Below are 13,170 nucleotides of genomic sequence, written 5' to 3'. Positions count from 1 at the left end.
GATCTAATTAAACTTAAGAGCTTCTGCACAGCAAAAGAAACAATCATTAGAGTGAACTGGCAACCAACAGAATGGGAAAAATTTTTGCAATCTACCCATCTGACAAAGGGCAAATATCCAGAATCTACAAAGAACAAAAACAAATTTACAAGAAAAAAACAACCCCATCAAAAAGTGGGTGAAAGATATGAACAGACACTTTTCAAAAGAAGGCATTTATGCAGCCAACAAACATATGAAAAAATGCTCATCATCACTGGTCATTAGAGAAATGAAAATCAAAACCACAATGAAATACCATCTCATGACAGTTAGAATAGTGATCATTAAAAAATCTGGAGACAACAAATGCTGGTGAAGATGTGGAGAAATAGAAATGCTTTTACACTGTTGGTGGGAGTGAGTTCAACCATTGTGCAAGACAGTGTGGTGATTCCTCAATGACCTAGAAATAGAAATACCATTTGACCCAGCAATCCTATTATGGGGTATATACTGAAAGGATTATAAATTGTTCTATTATAAAGACACATGCACATATATGTTCATTGCAGCACTGATTACAATAGGAAAGACTTGGAACCAACCCAAATGCCCATCAGTGATGGACTGGATAAAGAAAATGTGGCACATATATACCATGGAATACCATGCTGCCATAAAAAAGGATGAGTTCATGACTTTTGCAGGGACAGGGATGAAGCTGGAAACCATCATTCTCAGCAAACTGACGCAAGAAGAGAAAATGACATACCGCATGTTCTCACTCATAGGCGGGTGTTGAACAATGAGAACATACGGACACAGGGAGGAGAACATCACACAGTGGGGCCTGTTAGGGGGTGGGGGAGGCAACGGGAGGGAGAGAAGGGGGTGGGAGGATTGGGGAGGGATAACATTAAGAGAAATACCTAATGTAGGTGACGGGGGGATGGATGCAGCAAACCACCATGGCATGTGTATACCTATGTAACAATCCCGCACAATCTGCACATACATATACCCTAGAACTTAAAGTGTAATAATATATATATATATATATATATATATATATATATATATATGTATATAAAAGAAATGAAGAAAAGAAGGTTAATAGATGTCAGGCAATGAACACCCTTCCTATCTTAATGAGTTTATCTGGAAGGCTACAGTGAGTCCTTGTTAGCTTCTAAACAGGGCAAGGGACAATTGATGTAACTGGAGTTGTGTTTTGAAAGATCTGTCTTATTACAATATTGGGGGTGTGCTCTAGTTGAATTCCTAGGTTTCTGGATGTACTGTAAGAATTCCATGTTTTTCTGTTGAATAGTAAGGCAAAGAATGCTCATAGCAGCCCAAATTGGATAAAATGAAAATAAAATGTGAGAAGCCCCTAGAAAAGTAAAGGAGCTTAGAATGCATGCCATGAATACGGAATCAGTATATAATTCTTGTCAAGATGAACACAGTGGCTCATAACTTATAACAACAATAACAACATATAACAGATACAACATTAACAAATAACAACAATGACAACAACAAAGAACACCAAGATAAGTCCTGAGAATCTCAAAATTCTTCCCAAGTCACTAAACAAGTCAACAACAGAATAAAAGCAGATGAAAGGGACTCAAAGTGCCAGACACATGTGAGGAGAAAGGAAGCAAATGAATGGAAGGCAATTGTATAATTCTAGGTAAATAACTTTTTTAATATGGGTGGAGAGTACTGTTTACTAAACATGAAAGATTAATATCAGCAGAGGAAGGAATCGTTTGTTTTTAATCCAAGAGGTCATTGTGAACAATAAAAAACAAAAAAAAGAACATAAGTAACCACAGAAACCATTTGTTAAGTACTTAAACAAACTTCAAGACATCCAATTAATTCAAAATTGTACATGGTTAATTTGACACTGAATCTGTCTGGGGAAGTCACCCACTTCTTTGAGACATTTATTGAGAAGAAACAAACAGAAAATTATTATTGCCTATCTTCAGCATTATGGGAAAGCTGCATATATTCTTGTACGGTTAAATTCTCAACTATTTAAAATAAATTAATACTTATGATTAACTGAATACTTATGATTGACACTGAATACTTACGATTAACAATTGTTTAATTAAACTATCGACTGCCATACAAAGATCAGGAACTAGGTATTTAGGTGTGAGAATCACACACACACACACACACACACACACACACAAACACACACACAAATGTGTCAATATTCTCATCCGCCACAATTTGAAAGAATATAAAAGAAAATAATAATAACCTGGGATGTGAGTTGTTTTTCTAAGTTTCTTAAGATACATGAGGGGTTTGTCACACGAAACTGAAAGGCTGAGTCCCCCTTCATAAGTACATAGTACCTTAAATTATACATTCATGGAACTCTGAAGTTCATGGGCACTGGTGTGGTCTTCACTCCTCTTACAGAGGCCAATCCAAGGCCTCAGGCCTGATCCAACATAGACAGGGTCACATAGCCACCAGCACAGCGGCCAATAGAGATTTTTCAAATGCAGATGTAATTTTCCCAATTCAATTGCCTTATTTTTGGGGTGGGTTCCACCCAGGTTTTGATGGAGAGGAAATCCCAGAGTTTACAATATGTCAGACAATTCAATTTCCTGTTGTGTCATGCTTTCTCTTTTCTTTTCATGAATCTGGGCCCTGGCAGAGCTAATTAAACATTGACCAAAGCAAGGAAAATTGACATTTCTGACTCCATGAAGATCTTCCCCAAAATACAAGCAGGAGTAATACTAGTTTTGTTACATAGCAAAAATCTGGAGAAATAATGTCAAGGGGTGCAAATGGAGATGTCTGAGGGCAGGTGCTCAAGGAAAGAAGCCACTAAGAGGCAGGACAGTCACACACAAGTGTCCAAGATGGTACCAACCGGAGAACCAACTTCATGAGGGTCATCACCAGCTCATAGCAGGGTCCCCAACTCCGCAAGAGTGGAAAGCTGATGAGGGTCTGAAGAAGAGCTGACTTACCCTTAGGATTGATTTCTGATTGGGCTCTACATAATGTATAGAATTACATGTAATGAGTTCTAAAGGAATTGCTCTTAACCAATGAATTTCTGAGCCTCTTGAACCTCCTCATGGGTAATGTACAAGGCTATTCTTTATTTTTCCAAAAATGATTTTAAATGATAGGCGGACACAATTGCACCTGCTCAGACCTGATTTTACATATAAAATACACATAATCTTTTTATATATTATAAATATGTAGAAACACATACATGTAAAGAAAATTAACAACATTAACACAATTGATCACTCCCTCTTTGAACTCATTCTTCCTTTGACTTTCAGGCCTTCCTTTTGTCTTTTTTCTTCCTATGACACAGGCTGCAGCTTCTTAGTCTCACATGTGGGACTCTCCTCATTCCCCACTTTCCTCAATGTTGAATGCCCCATTTCTCAAACCTCTTTTCTTCTTATCTGTCCTCACTCCCTGGGTGGTGCCAACCAATCCCACAACTTTAAACACTGTCTCTGTGCTGACAACGGCCAAATGTTTTCTCCTGCGGTGTCTCCTCCACTGATCTCTAGTCACATACGTACACTCAACTCCTTTCCTGGAAGTCTACCAGGCATTTAAAATGTAACATGTCTAAAATAAGCTCTCGGTTTTCCTCCTTAATGCTCTTCCCCATAACAGTTTTTCTTGATTTCAAAACTAAAAATGAGAGGACCAACTTTAATTTTTTCTTATACACCAAACCTAACTCATCAACACATTGTTTTGGTCTTACCTTCAAAATATATCTAAAATGTTACCACCTCTCTCCCCATCCACCATTCAAGCCATCATCTGTCTCTTGACTTGTCAAAAATAACCTCTTTTCTGGCCTCCCAGCTTTCACCATTTCTCAATGGTCAATATAATATTAACTATATTATATGAACTCAACAAATATTTATGAAGTGTCCACATTATGAAATGCACCATGCTAGACAATGTGCAGGACACTGATGTGAGTCTGACCCAATTCCTGTCCTCAAGGTTTTTATATTCTGGGTGAATAGGTTAGATACACACATGCAACCCAATACGAAGCAACACTAGATAATGGTCACATTGTGCTATAAAGAGCTAGAGGAGTTTTGAGGGAGGAGAGGCCATTTCTGATGATATTGGCAAAAAAGCCTTTGCTGAAGAGGTTGGATTGAAGTTAAGCCTTGAAGATAAGTCAAGTTTTAGAAACAGTGACTTGAGCTCATTCCAGAAGGAGATGAAAGAGTCAGGACATCTTCTAAGCATGGAAAGTAAGTGACACTTGGCTGACATAGGAGGATATATAGGGGAGCTAGGGGAGAAAGAGCTGTTACAGTTAAGATGGACTTAGAATATGGAATCCAAGCCAGAGAGGTTGGCACTTTAACAGGGAGGTAAAGGAAGTACTTTTGTCAAATGTGTTTAACGTTACGTCATACGAGCAACAAAATTAAGGTAATATGTTTAAAAAAATTCATGTGGAGGCAATATGATATAGACAGATGTTTTATGTTTTATTTGTAGGCCTTAGACACTCTTACTTTTAGAGGCCTGCCATACACTATATCAACTGCAATAAAGTGTACTTACATGCCATATAAAATATATTGACACGTATATAATTTTTGAATTGATTTGATTTACATTTGACTATTTGCCATAATTTAGTATTTGTAAACCTTCACTTTTTTGTTTTTTTGATTTAGCAGTTTTCTTTTTCTATTTGAGAGCCAATATTTTATAGGTCACCGAAGACCCTGAAGGCCTGAAACACTTTCTCCATGAAGTGCAATGGATGAAATAGGTTTTCTAACAGATAGGCTTAGAGGACCAAGCACTACACAAATGTAAACGCTTTCATAAATTTATTAGTAAAAGTAGTGTGAACAAGTAATATGCCATTTAGAAGGAAAATGTGCTTAAAACATAGTATTTATGAAAACAACAAACATTTCACTCATTCAGGCAGGATGTGTATCTTTAAAGTGATTTTACACTAAAAAACCGCTTTTGATTAAACTCAAAATTCAGTTATACATCCTTCAAACAGAGGGCAGGTAAAGTAGAATCCAGTTTACTTGGTTTAATTCGTTAATTGCCTTGAACAATTTTATTTTCAACTCATTAAGTATAATGATTTATTCATTTATTTATCAGAAATGCATTTAACTATGATGTTCCAAAATATAAAGAAATGATCATTGTTTTGTATCATACTTAAATCTGAGATAATTTTACACAGCATTTATGTGGGAAAACAGAGATTAAACTCACAGGAATTTCAGCCTAAATATAATAAATGAGTTTTTAACACTGTTTTGTATTCTAATAAGAAGAGTCATTAAGTCAGAGTAATAAAGTTTTTTTAACTTATTTTAAGTTCCGGGGTACATGTGCAGGTATGTTACATAGGTCAATTTGTGTCATGAGAGTTTGTTGTACAGATTATTTCGTCACCCAGATATCAAGCATAGTATTTATTAGTTATTTTTCCTGATCTCTCCTTCCTCCCACTTTCCACCCTCTAATGGGCCACAGTGTCTGTTGTTCACCTCTATGTGTCCGTGTGTTCTCATCATTTAGCTCCCACTTATAAGTGAGAAGATATAGCATTTGTTTTTCTGTTCCTGCATTAGTTGCTAAGGATAATGACCTCTAGCTCCATTCATGTCCTTGCAAAGAACATGGTCATATCCTTTTTATGGCTGCATAGTATTCCATGTTGTATATGTAACACATTTTTTTTGTACAGTCTACCACTGGTGAGCATTTAGATTAATGCAATGTCATTAATATTGTGAGTAGTGCTGCAATGAACATAAATATGCATGTGTCTTTATAATAGAATGATTTATATTCATTTGGGTATATATCCAGTAATGGGATTGCTGGGTTGAATGGTATTTCTGTCTTTTGGTCTTTGGGGAATCACCACACTGTCTTCCACGACAGTTAAAATAATTTACACTCCCACTAACAGCGTGTGAGCATTCCTTTTTTTCCACAAGCTCACCAGGACCAATTTTTTTTTTTTTTTTGACTTTCTAGTAATAGCCATTCTGACTGGTGTGAAATGGTTTTGGCCTTGATTGGCATGTCTCTAATGATCAGTGATGTTGAGCTTTCTTTTATATGAAAGCCAAGGCAATCCTAAGCAAAAAGAACAAAGGTGGAGGCATCATGGTACCCGACTTCAAACTATAATACAGGCTACAGTAATCAAAACAGCATGGTACTGGCACAGAAACAGACACACAGATCAATGGAACAGAACAGAGAACCCAGAAATAAGACCACATACCAACACCCATCTGATCTTCGACAAATCTGACAAAAACAAGCAATGGGGAAAGGCTTCCCTATCCAATAAATGGTTCTGGAATAACTATCTAGCCATATGCAGAAGACAAACTGGACTTCTAACTTACACCATATACAAAAATCAACTCAAGATGTATCAAAGACTGAAATGGAAAACCCAAAACTATAAAAACCCCAGAAAACAACCTGGGCAGTACCCTTCAGGACATAGGCACAGACAAAGATTTCATGATGAAGACACCAAAAGCAATTGCAACAAAAGTAAAAATTGACAAATGGAATGTAATTAAACTAAAGAGCTTCTACACAGCAAAAGAAATGCATCACAATGACTAGAATACCTACAGAATGGGAGAGGATTTTTGCAAACTATGCAATTGACAAAGGTCTAATATCCAGCATCTATAAGGAACTTAAATTTACAAGGAAAAAAACAAACAAACAAACAGCTCCATTAAAAAGTTGGCAAAGGACATAAACAGACACTTTTCAAAAGAAGATATACATTCAGCCAACAATCATAAGTATAAAAATTGATCAAGGCATTATAAAAACATTTCAATCTTCACAAGGTGCCAAACTTTTTCTTTCCCAAGCTACGGTCATAGCCAATGATATTAAATTAAAAGAAAGTTACATTTTCATCAATTATTTATTATTATTTCATTTTACTTTTCAGTATACTTTTTATTAGTCTGAAGTTTTCTTTTGTGTAATCAACTTATAGAAAGTACTGTGCGTAAAACAAAAAAGGTTTAAAGTTTTTATAACTCATAAAAAATGTTAAAAGAGGAGGTTGTGATTACTCTGTACTGAACTGTTAGAAAATTTCATAGCTACAGCTCCAAGGGTAAATGCTTATCCTTTTGTTTGTTTATTTCTCTTTGAATCTATTCACAAGGTTTAAAAATCAAAATTTGACCATGCAGTGAATAACCCTACTTTCCTATTGATTTTTTTGTATATGCAACATCTAAGAATGCACATTTTAATCTTTTCTGACATTTACCACGTGTTCTGTAAGATTTCATTGATGTCAGCCCATCCTACAATAACCAATACTGATATGTTCATTTTAAATACATAAAGTTTAATATAGTATGTTCACATTTAAAATGTAGTTAGTAAAAGTCAGTCAGCAAGTACTTAAGTAACTATGAAAAATTACTCAAAGCCTTAAGATGTTGTCACTGTCTATGAAAAGTTTATAATCTGAGGAATTCAGCCATTTATTTTCTTAGTTGTGACTATAAACTAAGTGACTCTATAAGCCACCTGTTAAATGGATCCCCTTAGCCTTGAAAGGCAGAACATGTATGTACTAATCATGTGCATTTAAAGTTTTAATACTCCTTTATTCTACTATTGTTCTGTATTTGCTTTTAAGATTAGCCATTTATTTTCTTAGTTGTGACTATAAACTAAGTGACTCTATAAGCCACCTGTTAAATGGATCCCCTTAGCCTTGAAAGGCAGAACATGTATGTACTAATCATGTGCATTTAAAGTTTTAATACTCCTTTATTCTACTATTGTTCTGTATTTGCTTTTAAGATTATATTTAAATTGATTAAAGTTCCAGAAACATTCATTATTCTTAAAAGCAAATGAAACTCTGCATTGCAGTCTGACTGCTCATCCATAATTCAGTATCCCAGCCTAAAACATTATGCTCAAACAAGCTCAAATATTGGCAAAGGTGAAATATTGAACGGCTACAATTGCAGCCAAATTATGTAGCAATCTCTGTGTGTGCTTTAATTTCCTAGCTCTAGAAAGAAAAATTAAAAGCAGGAAAAATAGTCAGCAATTATGGGTGTGAGCTAAATAAGCAAGGGAGTAATGCCAAGTTGCCATTATTCAAAGCTCAATGCTCTTTATTAGTTATGCACAGGTCTGAAATGACAATGAAACCCAAAAATGGGGGGGAATCCCAAACACATTAGTTACTCATTATATATCTAGACAAAGAAAAAGGATTCTAGGAGAATGTTCTGATGAATTCAGACTTTGAAAATAGCAACTCTGGTTCCGTTTATGTTCATGGAAATTTGCTTTTTTCTCAAATTTGTCTTAATTATCTGGGCAATAACACCAGCTCTCCATTTATTAGGATCTTGGGTGGTTGTTTGGAGGTTCCAGCAGGTAAGCAGGGTTACTAAATACCCTTGACAGAGGACAGATCTCCTCTTTGGACTTAGAAATATGCACAGTGACAACTGAGAGCAAGAGACCTGCACGTCACTAACTGAATCCGCAGAATTAACTCCTCTGATCAATTTGTTAAGACACACTTGCCAGTTCACTTTTACTTCCTGCCATTTCACTCAGTTTCCTTTAATGCAGACTAGATGTGTTACATTTTGTAGAAGCTCAGGCTTTACATTTTGTAGCCAACATAACCAATAAAATGGAGTAACTGATACCAAAATTAGTGGTAAGGATCTAGTGCTCAGGAGATTTGTCCTCTGAATTTTAAGGCTTTCTCTTCTAATTTTATCTGGTACCCTATACCACCTTATAACTCTCTCTTTCATAGAAAGGGAAGATAATTAATGCAGTAAGTATAGTTACTGCATTATGTACTAAAATTGCTAGTTTTATGCAGTACAGAGTGTATAAAACTATTAACATTCCTCCAAAAATCAGGACAGCTAGAAAAATTTGCAGGAAAAAATTGCAACAAATTATCAGGCTGTGCCTTCTTATCCAATTTTCTTCCATGGCTGTTTGAATGGCTCACCATATCACAGCATTTATAATTTTTTAAGCTCCTTTAGTAAATTATCTCATTGAGCTTCACAACAATTCTGAGAGGGGCTAAGCAGATGGGAGCAATCCACATTTTGCAAGTGGGGCACCTAGACACGAAGATGTTAAATAGGGCATCCACTGTCACAGGCCTAGTGTGTGATAGGGTGGGAGGCTCCAGCTCTTTCCTCCGTGCCACACATTTCTCAAGCAAAACTAAATCTGCTTTAAAAACATAATAAAATACAACATTGAATCATCCATACTCTTCACTTTCCTCTCACCCCTAACCCAATAATCGTAATGAAAGAGCTTCCATTCAAACTAATATCAGAATGAAGAGTACAGTGTTTGTAGGAACACAGTCTGATTCTGATTGAGTTCATTCAGATTTGTTCTTTGCAACTTTTGCTTATGGTCAACATGTATGTCATCCAGCCAATGTTCACATTTAACATACTCAAGGGAAAATCTGCCTTATTATCTTATTATCTTCCCCATGCTTTTGTAAGGGAGTCACGTGCTTCCTTTCCATCATTTCATAGATGATGTCATTGAGGCACAAAATGGTTCGGTAATTTAACCTCTACCGAGGTAAAGATGTACAACTTAAATCTGGGGTCCTTGGTGCTGGGCAGACCCAAGCAGATAAATATTCAGCCCATGGAAAAGATCTAGATCCATCTACATATTCAGCAAGGATCTTTTATCTAACATAAACATCATTTCTGGCATGACAAGTGGGATTGGTCAACAAGAAATAGGAAACATGTACCACTCACACTGAAGTTTCACAAACGAGTTCAGGCAGATAAACATGAGTGGGGGTCACTTGAACACAGAAGCTTTCAGTCAACTTGGTGGTCTCTGGACAGACATGGAGAAACTCATAGTTCCACCAATCCCCTGATTTTCTATAGCTGTGAGCATGTTCTGAGTCATGAATATCCAGGTTTAAGAGCTTGGTATGTATTTGAAAGGCAAGACATCTTAGCTGGAAATTACTGCTATGCACAGCAAATACATTGTAAGCAAAGAAAGTGGGATTGTGACAGATTCCATTCCTATTGTGCGAAACACAATAATACCATTCCTATTGTGTGAAACCACGATGATCACTTGGAGATACTAGAAAAACTAGAAAAGTCAAGCTATAACATTATTTTTAAGCCCTCTTAGCAAAGACCAGCACAGAACTCTTCTAAATTGTGATATTTTTATACCTTAAAAGCATAAGCTTATGACATTCAAAATATCATTAGGATCCTGACAAAGAAGTAATGAATATATCATTGAGATTGTGACAAAGAAGCAGTAGTTTTATATACCTACAGGAGATAATGATTTTTGTTTCATATTGAAACATAAATGTAAAGAAAATTGACAATGAGAATCTATTCACCTATGAGTTTCTATAGCATTTCCCTGTTAGTTCTCTTCTAGAAAGCAGAGAAAAGTATGGCCAGGTGCAATGGATCATGCCTATTATCCCAACACTTTGGGAGGCCAGGGTGGGTGGATCACCTGAGGTCAGGAGTTTGAGACCAGCCTGGCCAACATGGTGAAACCTGTCTCTACTAAAAATACAAAAATTAGCAGGGCATGGTGTACATGCCTGCAATCCCAGCTATTCAGGAGGGTGAGGCAGGAGAATCGCTTGAACCGGGAGGTGGAGGTTGCAATGAGTGGAGATCATGCCACTGCACACTGCACTCCAGCCTAGGAGACAGAGCAAGATTCCCTCTAAAGCAAACAAACAAACAAACAAACAAACAAAAGCAGAGAAGAGCACTACTGTTGTTTGCTGTTGGAGAGGAGCACCACTGAGAGATGCAGGAGTAGTTTGCGCCCTGCCATGCACCATTCATCTCAGCACATCATTTCATCTCTTTGGGCCTCTTTTGCCTAATTTTTCTTAAAAAGTTTCCAAATATCTAAGGGTCTTCTAGTTGGGAAATGCCGCTGGTTCACGGCTATTTGACAATAGCATATAATCATATGCCCACAACTTGTCCGTAATCTATCAAGACACTGTCATTGGGGGTCTGTTGTCACTGGTATTATTGAACAACAGCAGTAGTACCTTTGCCAGTAACTCTTAATTCCCAACTGGACAATGAATAACCATGTAAGGCATGCTAATGCAGACACAAAATTACAAAATAGAAAAAAAGCTGTATTTTTATCTTTTCCTTCTATGTAAGGAAGATAGCATCTGAAGACAGCATGGCCTTATTTGAAAACACTGGAATAAAAGACATCCATCCATTCTGGGCTATAGTTCCAAGACATTGAATTAAACCCCAAACAAATTTAACTGAATGTGGGTTAAGATGGTATATTTGAATTTTTTTTAACACTGAAGTTTCTTCCCCTTACCTTGTAGCCTCTGCATCACGTTGGCGATATCCCGAGGACACCGGGAGGCCCCTCTGGAGGTTGCCATGGTCCCTCCAGAAGCACGAAGCCAAGAGACGTCACTGGAGGCAGCACAGGGTTACCCCACTCTTGAAAACATGTTTGGACTTTTCTAGATCTATTCCGTCATAAATGAATTCCAGGCATTTGCAGCAGTCAACAAAGAGACAGCTGTCCCAAAGACTGAACTGCTTCTTTTTCTTCTTCTGTTTTAAGACTGTCCTTTTAAATGAAATCAAGAACCTGAGAAACAAAAGAGAAAAGGTACAACATAAAAAAAAAAAAATCTACAAAGGTCACCACAGCGCTAAAAGGAGAAATATTTCTATTTAATTTGAGTGCCTAGTCCATGATCAAGTGAAACAACTTAGTAAAAAGCACTTATAAAGTACTATACAAATGTTAGGAATTCCCATGATATTTGATAAAATAAATACATAAATGGGACGTGAAATAAAATGGGGTTGCTAAAAGAAGAACTTTTCACTTTCATTCCATGTTTTCTTTTTAAACTATAAATTTTATCCACTGACGTATGAAATCGGTTTCCCTTACATTGAAAACACTGAATTCTAGTTTTCAATATGCACAGATTCTTGTGTCTGTGCTAATTTAGCCTGCTTTGCACACGTATTTTGCTCTGTGTATTGTACACTTTCCAGAGGTGGGATCAAACCCTAGTTTCTCATCCAATTTGATGAATTAAAATATAAATGTAAAAAAAATCTCATTCTAAAAATGTGAGTGTCAAGTATTCCAATTTTAGAAGCCAAATAAATCTGATTTGATTTTTTTCCCTCCCTTTGTATAAAGACTCAAAAGTTGTAAGGCTAGGGGTGGGGTGGGCTAAGCAGAGTGAACATTTTCCTTCTATATTCTCTGTGTTGGTTAAGTTTTTGTTTTTGTTTTGAGACAGTCTCACTCTGTCATCCAGGCTGGAGTGCAGTGGCATGATCTCAGCTCACTGCAATCTCTACTTCCCAGGTTCAAGTGATTCTCCTGCCTCAGCCTCCTGAATAGCTGGGATTACAGGTGTATACCACCACACCTGGCTAATTTTTGTTTTTGTTTTTTTTTTAAGTAGAGATAGGGTTTCATTATGTTGGAGCTGGTCTCAAACTGCTGACCTCAAGTGATCTGTCCTTCTAGGCCTCCCAAAGGATTGCTGGGATTACAAGCATGAGCCACTGCTCCTGGTTGGTTAAGTTTAATTGATGATGGGCGGTGTGAAGAGGTAGGAGAGTAGTTGTTGAAATCTTGAAATTGCAAAATGTGCTTTGAATAAGAATTTCCTAACCCTTCAGAGTTAGCTGAAGAGAAGGTATTGCCATGAAATAGATAATTAGACAGAAAAGAGAGGGGCAGGGGGTGAATAACGCACCAAGAGAAAGAAACTCAACCACTGAAGAGGCCCACAGGAGGGTGATACTTGATTATAATTCCCACTGCATTTCTAGGTTATGATGATGAAGGTTAAAAAAAGGAATGGGGGAAGAGGGGAAGGAGGAGAGAATGTCAAAAGCCAAACTCCTAAAGAAAGCTCATGCATGTGAGATGGTCTACCTCCCTGAAGGAAAAAAAAAATTGAGAGGAGTCTGTGAGTGCTATAAAAATTGGGCCGGGCACGGTGGCTCACGCCTGTAATCCCAGCACTTTGGGAGGCCGAGG

General features: G+C 36.9%; 1 protein-coding gene across 15 annotated transcripts in view; it reads right to left on the bottom strand.

Annotated features, from left to right (window-relative positions):
• SYNE1 (spectrin repeat containing nuclear envelope protein 1) overlaps nucleotides 1-13,170 on the bottom strand; it is a 529,474-nt gene that overhangs the window by 509,023 nt on the left and 7,281 nt on the right. For all 15 annotated transcript variants that reach the window (XM_017537464.2, XM_037742153.1, XM_037742143.1 and 12 more), the window contains exon 2: nucleotides 11,464-11,745. In XM_017537464.2, coding sequence (XP_017392953.1) covers nucleotides 11,464-11,530 — 67 coding nt within the window. In that variant the 5' untranslated portion in view covers nucleotides 11,531-11,745. The remainder of the gene's footprint in view (nucleotides 1-11,463; nucleotides 11,746-13,170) is intronic.

The sequence above is a fragment of the Cebus imitator genome, unplaced genomic scaffold (assembly GCF_001604975.1).
Source record: "Cebus imitator isolate Cc_AM_T3 unplaced genomic scaffold, Cebus_imitator-1.0 Scaffold6, whole genome shotgun sequence".
Taxonomy (NCBI): Eukaryota; Metazoa; Chordata; class Mammalia; order Primates; family Cebidae; genus Cebus; species Cebus imitator.
This window is presented reverse-complemented; position numbering and strand designations above follow the sequence as displayed.